Here is an 18,941-nt window from a genome sequence, read left to right as displayed (position 1 = left end):
GCTTACCGCTGCATAGTAAAAGGGCCCCATAATCCATTATGTGGTCAGAAAACCTGTTCATCTCAGCAACAAGAACAAAAGAGGAAACTGAAACTAGCTCTGCATCAGGTGAACAAGAAGGATGTATCAGTGCCTGCAGGCTTTTCTCTGGACACACACCTGCATAGTTAACCATAGTGACCTGAAGACCTTTCTCAAGTAACACACACACACACACTTCATTATCTTTCATCTTCCATTGTTTCTCTCCCTCCCTCTTTTCAACCTTTACTACACCTGGAGTATTGTGTGCAGTTTTTAGTCACCACATCTTTAAATAAATTGGATAAGTTTCTGGAGGACAGGCCTATTTGCAATTTTTAGCCAGACAGACATGGGAGTTGCCAACTCTTAACTCAGGATGTAATCAACAAGAAATGAATCTTCCCTTTAGGGTCTGCCAAGGGTTTTTCAAGTAACTTGACTGGCCACATTTTGAGGCAAGATGCTGGGCTTGATGGACCATCAGTCTGACCCAGCTTGGTGGTTCCTATATTCTTAACCTGTTGTCCTTCACCACCTCCTGGTATGTCTGACACATGGGGATTAGAATGTCAGTTTAATGACAGAAATAAGAGACTTTCCTCAAATTACAGCCATTGAAGATAGGCATTGTAAAGTGTGAATAAGTCTGAGACCCCTCTTTGTATTTCATCTGGGCTGTCAAGGTTTGAGTGCCTGCACGCTTGTGGAATGGAGTGGAATGAAGAGAGAAAACCTCAGTCACCTGGAGGGAAACCATTCCATTCTACTTCCCCTTTACCTCCAAAGAATCCAGATCACATCTTCCCAACCCCCAGGTATCAGAATGAGCAACAGTGTTTCACAAACCACAGGGTGCCTCCATACCCAAAGCTCTGCTCTTCATATCACCATGAGTCCCATATCCCATACTGTGCCCAGTTCTCTGCTCTCTGATCTTCAAATGATCATTGCAGGCACAGTGAGATGGGAAGCTGTTATATTCTGCTTTATGATGGGGGAAGCCTCTCCATCCTACACAACATGCTAAAAACATGCTAAATTTCTTGTATTCATTTATTTACAAACATTTGATATGTAATAAAAGCTTAGATATGGGTCAAGATACCTGTGGAGGATGGTCAAGGTAATGCCAATTTTTAAAAAGGGTTCCAGGGCGATCTATCAGTGAGCTTGATATCAGTGCTGGGCAAAATGATTGAAGCTATACATACACATAAAATTACTGACCATATAGGTAGACTTAGCTTAATGGGAATGAGTCAGCATGAGTTCAGAAAAGCAAGTCTTGCCTTATCAATGTATTATATTTTTTAAAGGTGTAAACCAGTAGAATAGCCAGGAACTTTTTACAGGGGGTGCATAACATGATCAAATTTGCACTGATATCTGGAGTGAAATCACTAAGGAAATCTACCGTAGCAGCATTTAATTTTTGAAAGGGCGATTATGACAAAATAAGGAAAATGGTTAAAAAAAAGTTAAGAGAGTCATCCGCAAAGGTTAGGACTTTAAAGCAGGCATGGACGTTGTTTAAATACACCATCGTGGAAGCCCAGACCAGATGTACTCCACATATTAACAAAGGTGGTAAGAAGAGCCAGCATGGTTAAAAGGTGAAGTGAAAGATGCTATTAGAACCAAAAGAGCATGCTTCAAAGAATGGAAAAAGGATCCGAATGAAGAAAATAAGAAGCAACATAAGCACTGCCAAGCTAGATGCAAAGCAATGATAAAGAAGGCTAAAAATGAATATGAAGAAAAATTTGCGATGGAGACGAAAACTCATACTAACACCTTTTTCAGGTACATCAGAAGCAGAAAGCCTATGAAGGAGTAAAAGGGGCACTCAGGGAAGACAAAGCCATAGTGAAGAGATGGACTGAATTCTTTGTTTCGGTCTTTACGTTAGACGATGTAAGAGATCTACCTGTACCAGAAATGGTTTTCAAGGGTGACGATGCGGAAGAACTGAAAGAAATCTCGGTGAACCTGGAAGACGTGCTGAACCAAACTGACAAGTTAAAGAGTGATAAATCACCTGGCCCAGAGGGCCCAGAGTACTGAAAGAACTAAAAAAAAATGAAACTGCTGATCTGTTGTTAGTGATCTGTAACCTGTCATTAAAAATCATTCATAGTACCTGAAGATTGGAGGGTGGCCAATGTAACGCCGGTTTTTAAAAAAAGAGTTCCAGGGGTGATCCAGGAAATTACAGATCAGTAAACCTGAGTTCAGTGTCAGGGAAAATAGTGGAAACTATTATAAAGAATAAAATTACGGAACACATAGACAAACATGGTTTAATGAGACAGAGTCAGCAAGGGTTCAGCCACGGAAAGTCTTGCCTTACCAATTTGCTTCATTTCTTTGAAGGCGTAAATAAACATGTGGATAAAGGTGAGCCAGTTGATGTAGTGTATTTAGATTTTCAGAAAGCTTTTGGCAAAGTTCCTCAAGACAGACTCCTGAGAAAATTAAAAAGTCATGGGATAGGAGGTAATATCCTTCTGTGAATTAGGAATTGGTTATTAGACAAAAAAACAGAGGGTAGGGTTAAATGGCCATTTTTTCTGAATGAAGCATAGCAGAGTGCTGCAGGATTCTGTTCTGGGACAGGTGCTATTTAACATATTTATAAATGATCTGGAAATGGAACTATGAGTGAGGTGATTAAATCTGCAGATGACACAAAACTATTCAGAATTGTCAAAACACATGTGAATTGTGAAAAATTGCACAAAGACCTTAGGAAACTGGAAGACTGGGCATCCAAATTACAGATGAAATTTAATGTGGACAAATGCAAAGTGATGCACACTGGGAAAAGTAATCCGAATCATAGTTACCTCATGTTAGGGTCCACCTTAGGAGTCAGCACTCAAGTAAAAGATCTAGGTGACATTGTAGACAATACGCTGAAATCTTCTGCCCAGAGTGCGGTGGTGGCCAAAAAAGCAAACCGGATGCTAGGAATTATTAGGAAAGGGATGCAGAATAAGACCAAGAATATTATAATGCCTCTGTATCGCTCCATGATGCAACCTCACCTTCGGTATTGCATTCAGTTCTGGTCGCCATATCTCAAAAAAGATATAGCAGAATCAGAAAAGGTTCAAAAAAGAGCTACCAAAATGATGAAGGGAATGGAACTGCTTCCATATGAGGAAAGCCTAAAGAGGTTAGGGCTCCTGAGCTTGGAAAAGAGACAGCTGAGGGGGGATATGATTGAGCTCTATAAAATCCTGAGTGGTGTAGAACAGGCAGAAGTGACTCGATTATTCATTCTTTCAAAAAGTACAAAGACCAGAGGACACTCAATGAAATTATGTGGAAATACTTTTGAAACAAATAGGAGGACATATTTTTTTCACTGAAAGAATAGTTAAGCTCTGGAAACTATTAACCAGATAGACTTGGAAGAACTATTGCTTATCCCTGGAAATGAGCTATGAGAAGTAGATCTACTTTTTGGCTAATGTTGAATACAGAACGCTGGTCTCCATAGACTTTGGCTTGACCCAGGATGGCTTTTCTTTTGTTCTTATCTTGTGTTGTTCCCAAGGCAGTGGAACACATTTGGCTGAAGCGTTTAGGGCTCTTCAGCCTGGAGAAGAGACAGCTGAGAGGAGATATGATAGAGGTCTATAAAATAATGAGTGGAGTGGAACGGGTAGACGTGAATCATTTGTTTACTCTTTCCAAAAATACTAGGACTAGGGGACATGTGATGAAGCTACAAAGTAGTAAGTTTAATACAAATCGGAGAAAGGTTTTCTTCACTCAACGTGTAATTAAACTCTGGAATTCGTTGCCAGAGAATGTGGTAAAGGCAGTTAGCTTAGCAGGGTTTAAAAAGGGTCTGGATGACTTCCTAAAGGAAAAGTCTATAGACCATTATTAAATTGACTTGGGGAAAATCCACTGCTTATTTCTGGGATAAGCAGCATAAAAGGTATTGAGCTTTTTGGGGATCTTGCCAGGTATTTGTGACCTGGATTGGCCATGTTGGAAACAGGATACTGGGCTTGAGGGACCTTTGGTATGTCCCAGTGTGGCAATCCTTATGTACTTATGCACAAGCTTTTAGGGAATCAACTGATTGTCAACCCTTCTGGCACCAATTAAAGATCTATTTCAGCAGGCTTACCAGAGCTCTGTTTATGTTATTTTTATGTTATTATTATTGTTTTAGGTTGTGTTTGTTCATATTATGCTTATTATGCCTTACTTAGAATGCTTATAAATGTAGCAAGTAATAAGTTTAGATAGATATAATATAAACATGCCACCTTTATGAAGAGATTTACCCAATAAATAAAATGAAACAAATAAACCTCTCCCCATTTCTCCTCTGTCTCACCCTTTTTCCTCGGACAAGATCTGTCTCTCTCCTTGCTCGCTCCATCCCTCCCTACTGTACCATCTTTGGATATATCCTCCAGCCCTCACCGTAGACCTTGGTCATTGCTTACTAGTGATTACAGTCCACAACAGCTGAAAAACAGACCCTGTCTGAGTCCCTCCTGCCCTTCACCCAACAGGACAAGGCCAAACAAACCACATCCGGATACCTGCCCTTCACCCACAAGCAGAGGGGAAAGGTATCCTGGTCCGGATCCTGCCCTTCCTCCAGGCTTACTTTGGGCTGCTTTGGAATGTGCTGTGGATTCACTGCAAAGACATGCTAAAAATGTTTAACAAGGAATCGGCTTTCTGCAAAACAAGCTGATGGGAAACAGGCAGGCCAGAAATAGGTGAGAATGTGGCAGCGAGTCCAGTAACTGCAAGTCTGAGCTCCAAACTACTGGAAAAAAGCCAGAGGGATTGAGAAAAGAGACCCAGGGCTGAGCGCAACCTGCAGAGGAGGGCGAAACACATAGCCAGAGAAAGATTAAAAATACAAGCTACAAGAAAGCACTGGAGAAAAGAAAGGCTTTCCCCAGAGAAAAGGACATTTCTTTCCTTCCCTTCTGTTACTTACCAGAGTTTTGTGACCATGGTGCCCCTGAGGTACTGGGGCTGCCTGTATCCCCAAGAGAGAGGGCATCAAGAAGATGGTGAGTGCTGCAGAGGCTGCTACTGCCAGGGACCCGGTCTCTGCTTTCCTGCAGTTTGTCTGTAGGTCTTTGTCTGTCTTTCTGTGCCTGTCCCAGTACATGTGTGAGAAAGTCGAGCCAGCCATTGCTGGAAGCTGCTGGGCTCTGATTTGCGGCTGTGTGTCTGTGTACCGCTGGCTGTGTGGGTGCGTATTGTGGGAGATGCCTGGCTCTGGCTCCTGCACTGGGCAGGGATGTCCCGGAGGGTTTTATGCTCCTTTTGTTCTCCCTGTTCGAATTACAGTTTTTATGGGCTTAAGTGACACATCTCAGCAACATGACGTGCTGTTTGGGAAAGGCAAGGGGAGGGAGGAAAGGGCACATGATGAGGGGATGTCAGGGCATGGCCATGGGGGGAAGGAAGCCTAAAAGAGGCTCCTGGATTCAGTGTTAACTGTTTCAGAGCAGGTGGAACTGCAGGCCACCTTCTGGGAGGGAGGGCCAGGGTCCCAGGACATCCCCCTGCACCTCTCCTTGCAGCTTTCAAGTATGCCAAACAAATGTCAACTAGTTGGGACTTAAAAATCTTCTTCAAGCCCACAAAAATCTCCTTTTCTGGCAAACTCAGCAGTTCTGGGAAGCCTCTAGATAGGAAAATAAGACTTAAGTGCTTTGTCTGTTAAAAGGCACCTGAAGGCTATTGTTTTTCCAGAAATTACTTGCTATATTCACACACATGCGCCCAGGCAGCTACCCACACAGTACAGATACACAGACACACAAAGAGAAACGTATAACAGATACTCTCTCCAAAAAACAAAACAACACAAACAAACAAACAAACAAACAAACAAACAAACACAGACCTACATATACACATGCCATGCACAGAAACATACATTTATGGAGAAAAAGCATTGTACCACATGCTGGAGGACTGAGATCTCCTGAAGGTAACCTAAGTATGATATAGCAGCAGAGCAAGCTCACAGTGTATATAAGAAAAGGTATCACCAGTAGGAGAAAGGAAGCTATCCTGCCTTTCTGTAAGTTACTAGCGAGACCCAACATTCAATATGGTGTTTAATTTTGCAGTGCCCCCCCCCCCAACACATACACAACAGAGTACTGCATTCAGGGGCCCTTTTACTAAACTGCGTAGGTGCCTACGCATGCCCAACGCGCACCAATCAAAACTGCCACCTGGCTACCGCATGGCCCAGGCGATAATTTCATTTTTTTACTCACACCCCCTATGCACGCCAGAAAATTTCTGGCATACATTGCAGTAATCAGCATTGTACACATGCTGACGATCACTGCCTGGTTAACACGTGAAACCTTACCGCTAAGTGAATGGGTGGTGGGGAGGTCTCGGGCCCAAAATGGACGCATGCCAATTTTCATTTTGCCGCATGTCCATTTTTGGCCAAAAAAAAAGGCCTTTTTTTGCAGGTGGGCTGAAAAATAAACCTGCCGCATCTAATACATACATCTGCACCAGTGCAGGCCACTTTTCGGTGCACCTTAGTAAAAGGACCCCTCAGTTTGCAAGCCCATGGGTTCAGTTTTGCAGGTGTGCATGCCCCCACCCACAGTGGGAGCATGCTCAGGTATGGATGCCTGCCCCCCCTCTCCCCCTAGTTCTGCATGCCCTCTCCCTATAGTACTACGCTCAGGTAGTACTGTATTTAGGTTTGCATGCCCCCTCTCCACCCCCTCCCCCGGGAGTACTATGTTATACCTCCATAAGGATACTGAGAGGATAGAAATAGTTCAGTGCAAGGTTACCAAAATAATACAAGAGTTGCAACACAAATGCACATTATTTTCTGTATGGACTGAAGAACGTGTTCCCATCGATTAGAAACTTCCTAACTTAGTACCTAGCCTTTAAAAAGGTGGTAAGACCAAATGTGAGAACTACAGGGGAATCAGCCTCCTATCAGTTGTTGGAAAAGTGAATGCTGAAATAATCAGATCTCACCTGAAGTCAACACCCAAGAGCAGCAATGTGGCTTCACTCAGGCTAGGCTGGGGCAATACAGATCATATCTTTTCTGTTAGGGAAATATTTGAAGAGAGGATAAGATGCGGAAAAAGAAAGAATCATCACCACAATGTTCATTGACTTCAAAAGCACCTTTGACAGTGTTTGTTGGAAATTCACCCTATTTTGAAAAACAATTCATTAAGATGCGGCCTTACCAGAAAACTATAGACCTGTTTCTAATTTGACTTTTATTTCTAAATTAGTAGAGAAAGCTGTGTTGTGACAAATTATTTTTGTCCACAAAGTCTTTTAATTGCATCATCTCCCCCAGTCAGGCTTTATGGAATTATGGAGTACTGAAACAACTCTGGTATCCTTGATTTATTTATTTCGATTTTGCTGACACCTTTTTCAGTAGTAGCTCAAGGTGAGTTACTTTCAGGAACTCTGGATATTTTTTAGTGATATCCGTGAACACTTAGACAGAGGTGAGGTGGAACTGGTCACCTCATTAGACCTATCAGCAGCTTTTGATCTGTTGAATCACTACCTCCTCTGGCGTCTCCTTAGAAACATAAGATTATGAGGGATGGTTTATAGATAGTTCCAATCATTTTTTATCCAAAAGATTAATTTTTTTGGTTCTACACTCCTCTAAATCATCCAAGACCATGAGTCTAGACTGTGGAGTTCCTCAGGGCTCCTTACTATCGCATTAAGAATTATTCAACCTGTTTGAATCCATTAGCACTCCTGACCCATTTGTTTGACAATGACATCCAAGTAGTTACTTTTGTTGATCTGAAAACCCCTGATTTTTCTATACCAAGGGCTAGATTCTATATATGGCACCTAAAAACTGGCACAAAAAAAAAAATAACAGCACTATTTTATAAACCGTGCTTAAAGTTAAGCGTGGTTTACAGACTAGCGTTTATGCCCAGGAATCACACCTAACTATAGGCGCTGCCATTTGTACCACAAAATGTGGTGCAAATCCTCGTGCTTAAATTAGGCGCGTATCCCCCTTATTCTAGAACTCCGCACGTAAATTCTAGAAATGCCCCTAATCCACCCATGACCCTCCCATTTCTGCTCCCCCTTTTCAGACTCACATGTAAAATTTAGGTGCGGATCTGGCAACTAAATTTGTGTGTGTAACTGCTAATTAAATCCAATCAGCGCTAATAATTGCTTGTTAGCATGCCAATTATCAGCACTAATTGGCTTTGTTATTCAATTAAGCTGTGTGCAAATTGGGCGCACGCCCAACTCAAAGTACCATATATAGAATCCAGGGGTAAATGATTGAGAAGATTGCTTCATGGTTAGAAGAACATCATTTAAAGCTTAATCCTCAGAAGTCCACAGCGATGTGGTTGATGGACTTCATGCCAGTCCCTTCAGTGGCTTCACAATTATCTGGACATACATTATCCTTGGTCCCATCTTTAAAAATGTTGGGAGTTACTCTAGATTCTCAGTTACCTTTTGATACACACCTGCTTTGGAAGTCTACATTTAATCAGATCTGTTAGACCTTATTTAGACAAATTGCTTCATAAACTTGTACACCCATGAATAGTCTGGACTCTGGAGTATACAAATTCCCTATTTAATGGCTTCCCTACTTATACTAGTAGGAGACTTCAGCCAATCCAGAATATGGCCATAAGGGTTATTGCTGGTGCCAAGGTATGATAGGATTACACCTCTTTTGAGAGAAGCACATTGACTCCCTTGTTCATTTGTATGAAGAATAAGAATTTGGTAATTGCCTATAAATTCTTAATTCAGGCCAATTGGAGTATTTGACCAACTTTCTTACCCCTTATTGTCTGCCAAGAACACTTAAATCATCAAATCAAAACTGCCTAGTTCTTCCATCCCCTATACATGCAAGACCAGAATCTAGTTGAGGTGCTGCATTTAATTATTTAGCTCTGGCTTCTTCTTTGCCAACTTATCTTTGGTTACAATCTAATCTAACCACCTTAAAAAAACTGCCTACAAACCTTGCCTTTTCTGGATCAGACCATATGGGCTAAGCTTTCATTGCCTTAAATGTTATGTGCATTGCTGTCTTTCGTGTCTTGTTCAAACATTAAGGGAGTCTTTTACTAAAGCTTAGCTTGAGTTGTCTGCAGCAGAGCCCATAAATGGGCCCTGCTGCAGATAACTCGAGCTAAGCTTTATTTAAAGCTCCCCTAAGTGTCATTTTTATTTTATTTTATGTCACTACTTTTATGATACTTGTTAACTGTTCTGATTGATTTGTTCCAGATAGATTTATTTATTAGATCTGATATACCATCCTATGTGGAAAGTATTTTGGATGATTGGAATTCCACACAAATTAGTCCAAATAATTTCTGTCTTCTATGATGTAAAGGTGCATGGCGAAAACTCCAACTGCTTCATTGTTCAATTAAGTGTAAGACAAGGATGGGTGTTGTTGCCACTGCTATTCAATGTGATCATCAATTGGGTCATGAAGCAAAGCCTGGTTGGGTGGGTGGACGTGGAATGTGGTGCAGACAGCTTGGCATTTACCAATGCAAGATATGCCAATGATATTGTTTTCATGGACGAATCAGAATCCAAAGCCCAAGAGCTACTAGGTATAATCATAGAAAGAGCAGGAAAATTAGGGTAATATATCGATGAAAAAAAAAATCAAGTGCATGACATCAGACAATTCAAAAGTGGGCCTGCTGGTCTGTGGCAAGGCAATGGACCAGGTGAAGGAAGTTAAATATCTAGGATCAGTGATCTCAGTGTCAAAAGTCACTGCAACTGCTGATATTGCAGACAGAATTGTAGCTCCCAAGTAGCCTTCACTAGTGTAAAATGGTGCCTCTGGAAGAAGCAGAGTTCCACTGAAGACCAAGATGAGAATTTTTAATGCTGTAATCATGCCAGTCTTTCTCTATACATCAGAAACACAGACACTGCTAGCTGAGTTCTTGCACAAACTGGAAGTCTTCCAGAGATTCTTGGCATCTTGCTGCTCAACCACTGGGGTACAATGAAATCATTTGAGAAATTTGCAACAATGTACAGTAGAAGAAAAGATAAAACAATCATGCCTCTGCTGGTTTGGCCATGTCGGCAGAAAGGAGGCATTATGACTACCAAGAAGGTTACTCCAACGGAGTTGACCACCTGGCTGGAAGGCTGCAAAAAGTGCTCCAACAAAGATTTGGCACATACATATCAAGGCTGAAGCAAAATGGCTCCACCTCTGCATGGATGATTTACTGCAGCTGCTTAGGATCAACTGCACTGGAAGAGATGCACTACAGTTGCTCTTGCCATGGCCGCCACAACACCTGTGGGGCTGCCCTACTGGTGCTAGACTGTTGACTTGCAAAACAAACCCTACACAGAGAGACTTAAAGACACTCAAAATGTTATTGCTGCTGGAAAGAAAGGAAATATTCAAATATTTAGCAGGCATCATGAAAGCACAAGAAGGTGAGATTTTCTATAGATAAAAGGACCTAAAGGATGAGGAGTCATGATATGCAGCTGGACTGGAGGAAGGTAGGCTGCAGATATGTTTTTCCTAAGAGACTCAGAGATGCCTAGACAATTTTCTCATTTATTTGTGCAGGGGTTTCTATCATTTCACTGTCTGATACCTCTACAGCTGTCTTGCTGTTTGAATCTCATGGGTTCCAGAAGTGCCTGGAATAACCATCCATGAAGAGATGGAGGTTATGTATACAGAGACAGCACAATTCTCAATGTGACAGTGTGCACATGCTTCAGTCTGCAACTTGTTGTAGATACATAGGATCAACGATCTCCTGCATGTGCTTTTTTGAGGAAGGATAAAAAGACAGTAACATGTAACAGAAATGAGGATGGCTAACAAATATGGAAGCACAATAATAATAGGAGATTTCAATTACCCCAATATTCATTGAGCAAATGTCTCATTATAAGAACAAAAGAATAGCCATACTGGGTTAGACCAATGGTCCAACTAGCCCAGTATCCTGCTTCCAACTGTGGCCAATTCAGGTCACAAGTAACTGACAGAATCCCAAAGAGTAGCAAGATTAGTAAATAGACACCTTATATATTAAATGTAAACTTTTCAACTGAGCATGGTTTTTTATGGGAAGGCAGTGCAGCTCTTTCAGTTTTGGCATAATATGACCTATCTTTTAAAAACCAAATATCATGCAAACCAGATAATGCCAGCAGTAATGATTTTCAGTAGCAATATCCAGATAGTTTTAGGGGGAAGGTCAGTAAAGATTTTCATTATCCAGATAGTTCCAGGGGGCCAGTAATGATTTTCACTATCCAGTTAGTTCCAGGGGGGTCAATAATGATTTTTAGAGACATTATCCGGATAGTTCTAGGGTGGCTAGTATTAAGGTGGTATCCTAGAATTTATGTGTGTAAATTCTAGTGTTCTACACATTTATGCACCTAATACATGTGTACAGACGACTGAGGCGACGGCTGGGCCCTCGTCCGTGGTGAGGTATCCTGCACCGGTACCGCTTGCAGTACCGGCATCGGCTGCCTCCCAGGCTGACTCCCCGACGACATCGATGGAGGAAACTCCATCACCGCCAGTGCAGGAGTCTTCCTCTCGACGCTCCCACTGTAGCCATGTTCCTAAGGAGTCGAGCCGGGCGCAGCTTCGGACAGAGGTTCATGAACCGGTGTCCGACACCGATGGTGAGGCCTTGTGGGAAGCAGAGGAAGACATTGTAAGCTCCTTTGAGCAGGGACTGTCTTTCTTTGTTAAACTGTACAGCGCTGCATAACCCTAGTAGCGCTTTAGAAATGTTAAGTAATAGTAGTAGTAGTAAATGTTAGCACCTACAGTGGTGGAAATAAGTATTTGATCCCTTGCTGATTTTGTAAGTTTGCCCACTGACAAAGACATGAGCAGCCCATAATTGAAGGGTAGGTTATTGGTAACAGTGAGAGATAGCACATCACAAATTAAATCCGGAAAATCACATTGTGGAAAGTATATGAATTTATTTGCATTCTGCAGAGGGAAATAAGTATTTAATCCCTCTGGCAAACAAGACCTAATACTTGGTGGCAAAACCCTTGTTGGCAAGCACAGCGGTCAGACGTCTTCTGTAGTTGATGATGAGGTTTGCACACATGTCAGGAGGAATTTTGGTCCACTCCTCTTTGCAGATCATCTCTAAATCATTAAGAGTTCTGGGCTGTCGCTTGGCAACTCGCAGCTTCAGCTCCCTCCATAAGTTTTCAATGGGATTAAGGTCTGGTGACTGGCTAGGCCACTCCATGACCCTAATGTGCTTCTTCCTGAGCCACTCCTTTGTTGCCTTGGCTGTATGTTTTGGGTCATTGTCGTGCTGGAAGACCCAGCCACGACCCATTTTTAAGGCCCTGGCGGAGGGAAGGAGGTTGTCACTCAGAATTGTACAGTACATGGCCCCATCCATTCTCCCATTGATGCGGTGAAGTAGTCCTGTGCCCTTAGCAGAGAAACACCCCCAAAACATAACATTTCCACCTCCATGCTTGACAGTGGGGACGGTGTTCTTTGGGTCATAGGCAGCATTTCTCTTCCTCCAAACACGGCGAGTTGAGTTCATGCCAAAGAGCTCAATTTTTGTCTCATCTGACCACAGCACCTTCTCCCATCACTCTCGGCATCATCCAGGTGTTCACTGGCAAACTTCAGACGGGCCGTCACATGTGCCTTCCGGAGCAGGGGGACCTTGCGGGCACTGCAGGATTGCAATCCGTTATGTCGTAATGTGTTACCAATGTTTTCGTGGTGACAGTGGTCCCAGCTGCCGAGATCATTGACAAGTTCCCCCCTTGTAGTTGTAGGCTGATTTCTAACCTTCCTCATGATCAAGGATACCCCACGAGGTGAGATTTTGCGTGGAGCCCCAGATCTTTGTCGATTGACAGTCATTTTGTACTTCTTCCATTTTCTTACTATGGCACCAACAGTTGTCTCCTTCTCGCCCAGCGTCTTACTGATGGTTTTGTAGCCCATTCCAGCCTTGTGCAGGTGTATGATCTTGTCCCTGACATCCTTAGACAGCTCCTTGCTCTTGGCCATTTTGTAGAGGTTAGAGTCTGACTGATTCACTGAGTCTGTGGACAGGTGTCTTTCATACAGGTGACCATTGCCGACAGCTGTCTGTCATGCAGGTAACGAGTTGATTTGGAGCATCTACCTGGTCTGTAGGGGCCAGATCTCTTACTGGTTGGTGGGGGATCAAATACTTATTTCCCTCTGCAGAATGCAAAATAAATTCATATACTTTCCACAATGTGATTTTCCGGATTTAATTTGTGATGTGCTATCTCTCACTGTTACCAATAACCTACCCTTCAATTATGGGCTGCTCATGTCTTTGTCAGTGGGCAAACTTACAAAATCAGCAAGGGATCAAATACTTATTTCCACCACTGTAGGCTACAGAATTGCCCCATTAATGGTATCTGGAAACCTCACTTTTCGATGAAGGAAAAGAATATACACATAGGGCTATACTACTGTTCACCAAAACAATCAGACAGAGGAAGACATGTTAACAGAAATTAGAAAAGGTAGGAAATTTGGCAACAGTATAATAATTGGAGATTTCAATTACTCAACAAACTCAAACGTCAAGGAGGAGCAGTAGTATATCAGAAAATCAATCAAACTCTGCTCCTAAACGGACCCACTGACTTACAATCAGACAAACTCTAGTGAGTTATCAAATTGTGAATCTTTGAAAGAAGGCTTTGGTGAATGGAGAATTTACAAGAGCTTTATGCAGCTAAGTGACTTTGAGCTTGTTTATTTCAACTTTGGAACTGCAGTTTCATAATTCTCTCTGGTCTGCTGCTTTGTTGAACATTCTCACTGACTTTAAAATATTTATATTATACATTAATGTAGAGTTTTTTAATGACCTATGATGGAGTGTGTGGCTTTGTACTTGATATAATATTTAGCTGCAGTACTGGGGTCTTTTTTTTCTCCACAATTTTTGTTTGATTGCAAGTCGGTGGGTCTGCCCAAGTTTATCACATTTAGGAGCAGAGTTTAATTGATTTTCTGAATTCAATTACCCCATATTGACTGGTTAAATGCCACATCAAGGAGTGCTAGCAAGGTAAAATTCCTATACGTAATAAATAACTGCTTCTTGGATCACCTGGTCCAGAAACCGACAAGAGGGGGAGCCATTTTAGATCAAGTGCTTAGTAGAATGCAGGACTTAGTACAAGAGGTAATGGTGTTGGGTCTGCTGAGAAACAGTGATTATAACATGATCAAATTTGAATTACTAGACCCTTCACTGGCTCCCTATCCGTTTTTGCATCCTGTTCAAACTTCTTCTACTAACCTATAAATGTACTCACTCTGCTGCTCCCCAGTATCTCTCCACACTCGTCTATCCCTACACCCCTTCCCGTGCACTCCGCTCCATGGATAAATCCTTCTTATCTGTTCCCTTCTCCACTACTGCCAACTCCAGACTTCGCGCCTTTTGTCTCGCTGCACCCTACGCCTGGAATAAACTTCCTGAGCCCCTACGTCTTGCCCCATCCTTGGCCACCTTTAAATATAGACTGAAAGCCCACCTCTTTAACATTGCTTTTGAATCGTAACCACTTGTAACCACTCGCCTCCACCTACCCTCCTCTCTTCCTTCCCGTTCACATTAATTGATTTGATTTGCTTACTTTATTTATTTTTTGTCTATTAGATTGTAAGCTCTTTGAGCAGGGACTGTCTTTCTTCTATGTTTGTGCAGCGCTGCGTATGCTTTGTAGCGCTATAGAAATGCTAAATAGTAGTAGTAGTAGTAGTAAGGAAATCTACAGTAGCAGCATTTAAATTTCGAAAAGGGCAACTACGATAAAATGAGGGAAATGGTTAAAAAGCTGAAAGGCTCAACTGCAAAGGTTAGAACTTTAAATCAGGCATGGCTGTTATTTAAAAATATCATTTTGGAAGCCCAGACCAGATGTATTTCACATAATAATAAAGGTGGAAAGAAGCACAAACAATAGCCACCATGGTTAAAGAGAAACATGAAAGAAGAACATCTTGGTGATCCTGGTACAAAATAAGTACCTGAATATATGTAAACCACTTTGAATGTAGTTGCAAAAACCTCAGAAAGGCAGTATATCAAGTCCCATTTCCCCCTTCCCTTTCAGATTATGGAAAAAGATTTGAATGAAGAAAACAAGAAGCAACATAAGTACTGGCAAGTTAGTTGCATTGGGAAATACTGCTGGGCAGACTTGTACGGCCTGTGCCCTGAATAAGGCAGGTACAAATCAAGGTAAGGTATACACATATGAGTTTGTCTTGTTGGGCAGACTGGATGGACCGTGCAGGTCTTTTTATGCCGTCATCTACTATGTTACTATGTAAGGCCAAAAGATATTATGAAGAGAAACTTGCCTCAGAGGCAAAAACTCATGGTAATAATTTTTTCAGGTATGTCAGAAGCAGAAAGCCTGTGAGGGAATCTGTGGAACCATTAGATCATCAAGGAATAAAAGGGACACTCAGGGAGGACAGGACTATGGCAGAGAGGCTTAAAGAATTCTTTGCCTCGGTCTTTACTGAAGAAGATGTAAGAAATCTCGGTGAACGTGGAAGATGTACTGAGCCAAACTGACAACTTAAAGAACAGTAAATCACCTGAACTGGATGGTATACACTCAGGGTACCAAAATAACTCAAATATGAAATTGCAGATCTGCTGTTAGTGTCTGTAACCTGTCATTAACATCATCCTTAGTACCTGAAGATTGGAGGGAGGCCAATGTAATGCCTATTTTTTAAAAGGGAGCCATGGAGGAGCATTTTCGAACAGGGCCGGCCATCTCTAAGGGCGTCCATCTCTGAGGAAGGCACTGTGAAGGGGCGGGGCCAACCGTATTTTCGAATCGAGATGGGCATCCATCTTTCGTTTTGAAAATACGGTTGGGGCGCCCAAATCTCAACATTTGGTTCAAATGCTGAGATCGCCGGCTGTAGAGATGGACGCCCTCGGTTTTCAGCCATAATGGAAACCGAGGGCGCCCATCTCAAAAACAAACAACTCCAAGGCATTTGGTCATGGGAGGGGCCAGGATTCGTAGTGCACTGGTCCCCCTCACATGCCAGGACACCAACCGGGCACCCTAGGGGGTACTTCTACAAATTAAAAAACAAAATAAAAATTGCTCCCAGCTGCATAGCTCCCTTACCTTGGGTGCTGAGCCCCCCAACCCCCCCCCCCCCCAAAAAAAAACCACTCCCCACAACTATACACCACTACCATAGCCCTAAGGGGTGAAGGGGGGCAACCACATGTGGGCACAGTGGGTTTCTGGTGGGTTTTGAAGTGCTCCCATTTTTCACCACAAGTGTAACCGGTAGGGGGGAGATGTGCCTGGGTCTGCTTGCCTGAGGTGTTGCACCCACTAAAACTGCTGCGATGGACTGGAGTATGACATTTGAGGGTGGAATAGAGGCTGGCAAAAAAAGTTTTTAAAGTTGTTTTTTTAGGGTGGGAGGGGGTTAGTGACCACTGGGGGAGTCAGGGAAGGTCATCCCTGATTCTCTTCGGAGGTCATCTGGGCAGTTTGTGCACTTTTTTGTGACTTGGACCTAAAAAAAAAGGGACCAAATAAAGCAGACCATATTCTCGCCAGGGACGCCCTTCTTTTTTCCATTATCAGCCGAAGCCGGCCATCTCTTAACCACGCCCCAGCACGCCCCTGTCCCGCCTCCGCTACCCTTCCAACACTCCCCCGGGAACTTCAGCCGTCCCAGCGACGGAAAGCAGTTGGGGACGCCCAAAATCGGCTTTCGATTATGCCGATTCTGGCGCCCCTGAGAGAAGGACGCCCATCTCCCGATTTGTGTCAAAAGATGGGTGCCCTTCTCTTTCGAAAATGAGCTGGCTAGTCTGCTATTGAGATAGACGTGGGGAAAGCCACTGCTTGTCCCTGGGATCAGTAGCATGAATCTTGCTACTCTTTGGGATTCTGTCAGTTACTTGTGACCTGAATTGGCCACAGTTGGAAGCAGGATACTGGGCTAGTTGGATTTAGCGCATGCGAAATGCAATGCTGCTCACTATATTCCTATGGGCTGCATGGCAATTACTGTGCGCTAAATTCATTAGTGCACCTTAGTAAAAGGATCCCAAATATTTGTATGGAGAAGTAAAAATGGAAATAAATTTTCTTACAGCATGTTATGAACTGTGTCACTCCTTATGATCTAATCAACAAGATTTACTAGCAGATGATACTGTGCATAAAGTTATGACCTACTTTTGCGCATTTTCAACAGTGGTCCATGGACACTGGAACACTTTTTGCCTTTTGTATTTTCAACTGAGAAATATCTTTCTCAATTAAAAAAATGAAAATGTATTTTTTTCAAATTGCTTTTATCTTCGGACCTTTTTTTATTAAACATGATAGCACAAAACTTTCACACAAACTGTTCCATTTCTACATACATATATTTATTTATTGCATTTGTTTTAGGGATGGGTAGCCAGAAAAGTTTTGTTTCATATCATTTCTATGTAGATTCTGGGAATGTTTGTTTTATTCATTCTCATTTAGCGGCGGTAAAAGGACCCCCACTGTGGCGTCGGCATGCGGTTTTGTCGCGCACTGAGGCCTCCTTTTACCGCCACTGGTAAAAGGACTTTTTCTAAAAAATGGAAATGGTGGTGTGGTAAGTGTAATACTTGCCATGCGGGCGGCCATTTTTGAGGGGCGCCCTTACTGCTTCCTATTTAGCAGGCGGTAAGGGCTCCCACACTAACCCAGTGGTAACTGCTTCCCGATTACTGCCAGGTAAGCCCCCGGCGCTAAAAAGTTAAAAATAATTTTTTGGTGCCAGAAATGCTGCGTAGTAGGAGTTGGCACTACTGCTGGGCTCCTGTGATAGCCTGGCAGTAGGGCCAAATTGCTGTGCGCCAAGCCCCTGGTAGCCCCATCGCGGCTTAGCAAAAGGGCCCCTATTTGCAAAGAGAGCACACTCACTCAAAAGTGTGCACTATTATCGGCAAATGATAAAACACAAATGTTCATGTTTTTTCCTGTTCATTTGATAACGACACGGAACAATATGTGATGCGTCATTGACATTTCCCATATTGTTACAAACGAATGCCCATCCCTCCTCTTTTTCTTCATCAGGCCCCAGTATCCCCAACATGCTGCTCTCAGCTGTCTGCAGCTCCCAAGATCCAGTAGAGGTGAAAAAAGAAGATTCTTCTCCAGCGCCTCTTGGAACTTGGGTACTGCTAATAAAGTAGGAGAAGGTCATTCTCTGTCATCTCAGTGCTGCAAGATCTTCTTAGCTCAACTTCATCCATATAATTTAATCACTGCCTCAGACACAGGGAGGTATTATCACTCTAATTCTTGTTAGCGGTTGAAGACTTTTTTTTTTTTTTTTTACTTACTGATGACATAAATTCAGCCCTGGAGCCACTGCTAGACTGAGATATTTTAAGGCTGGGCAAACTCCTGCTACTTACTTAAAGAAACACAAAATACCCTTCACTCCAAAGTCAAACCAAACTCTTTCCCTTTCCAGGGGCAAAAAAAAAAAAGTTCTTATCCTAATTACAGATAATTATTTAACTGGTACCATGTATTTACTAGCACAGGCTGGGGGCCATGATGGAGATATTCCTCCTCCCCACATGGGTGAAGACAATAAGATAAATTGAGGCACTCCCTATGTCTGACCTGTGTGTGAGCTGGGAAGAACATTTCTTTGTGTCTGACTTCCATGTGAACTGGGGAGCCCCTGTCCCCATGTTTGAACATTCTATGAGCTGGGGGAGCTCCTCTCCCTGTCTGTGTGAGTGGGAGAGCCTGTCTTGCTATGTCTG

At 42.7% G+C, this 18,941-nt stretch overlaps 1 protein-coding gene across 3 annotated transcripts in view; it reads right to left on the bottom strand.

The window, feature by feature from the left end:
* The window catches only part of MMP11 (matrix metallopeptidase 11), a 50,255-nt gene extending 44,912 nt beyond the window's left edge, over window positions 1-5,343 (bottom strand). For all 3 annotated transcript variants that reach the window (XM_030218478.1, XM_030218480.1, XM_030218479.1), the window contains exon 1: window positions 5,006-5,343. In XM_030218478.1, the coding sequence (XP_030074338.1) occupies window positions 5,006-5,206 (201 nt within the window). In that variant the 5' untranslated portion in view covers window positions 5,207-5,343. The remainder of the gene's footprint in view (window positions 1-5,005) is intronic.
* Window positions 5,344-18,941: the final 13,598 nt, after the last annotated feature.

This window comes from Microcaecilia unicolor, chromosome 11 (assembly GCF_901765095.1).
Source record: "Microcaecilia unicolor chromosome 11, aMicUni1.1, whole genome shotgun sequence".
Taxonomy (NCBI): Eukaryota; Metazoa; Chordata; class Amphibia; order Gymnophiona; family Siphonopidae; genus Microcaecilia; species Microcaecilia unicolor.
The sequence above is the reverse complement of the archived record's forward strand: the minus strand, read 5'-3'. Positions and strand labels throughout refer to the sequence as shown.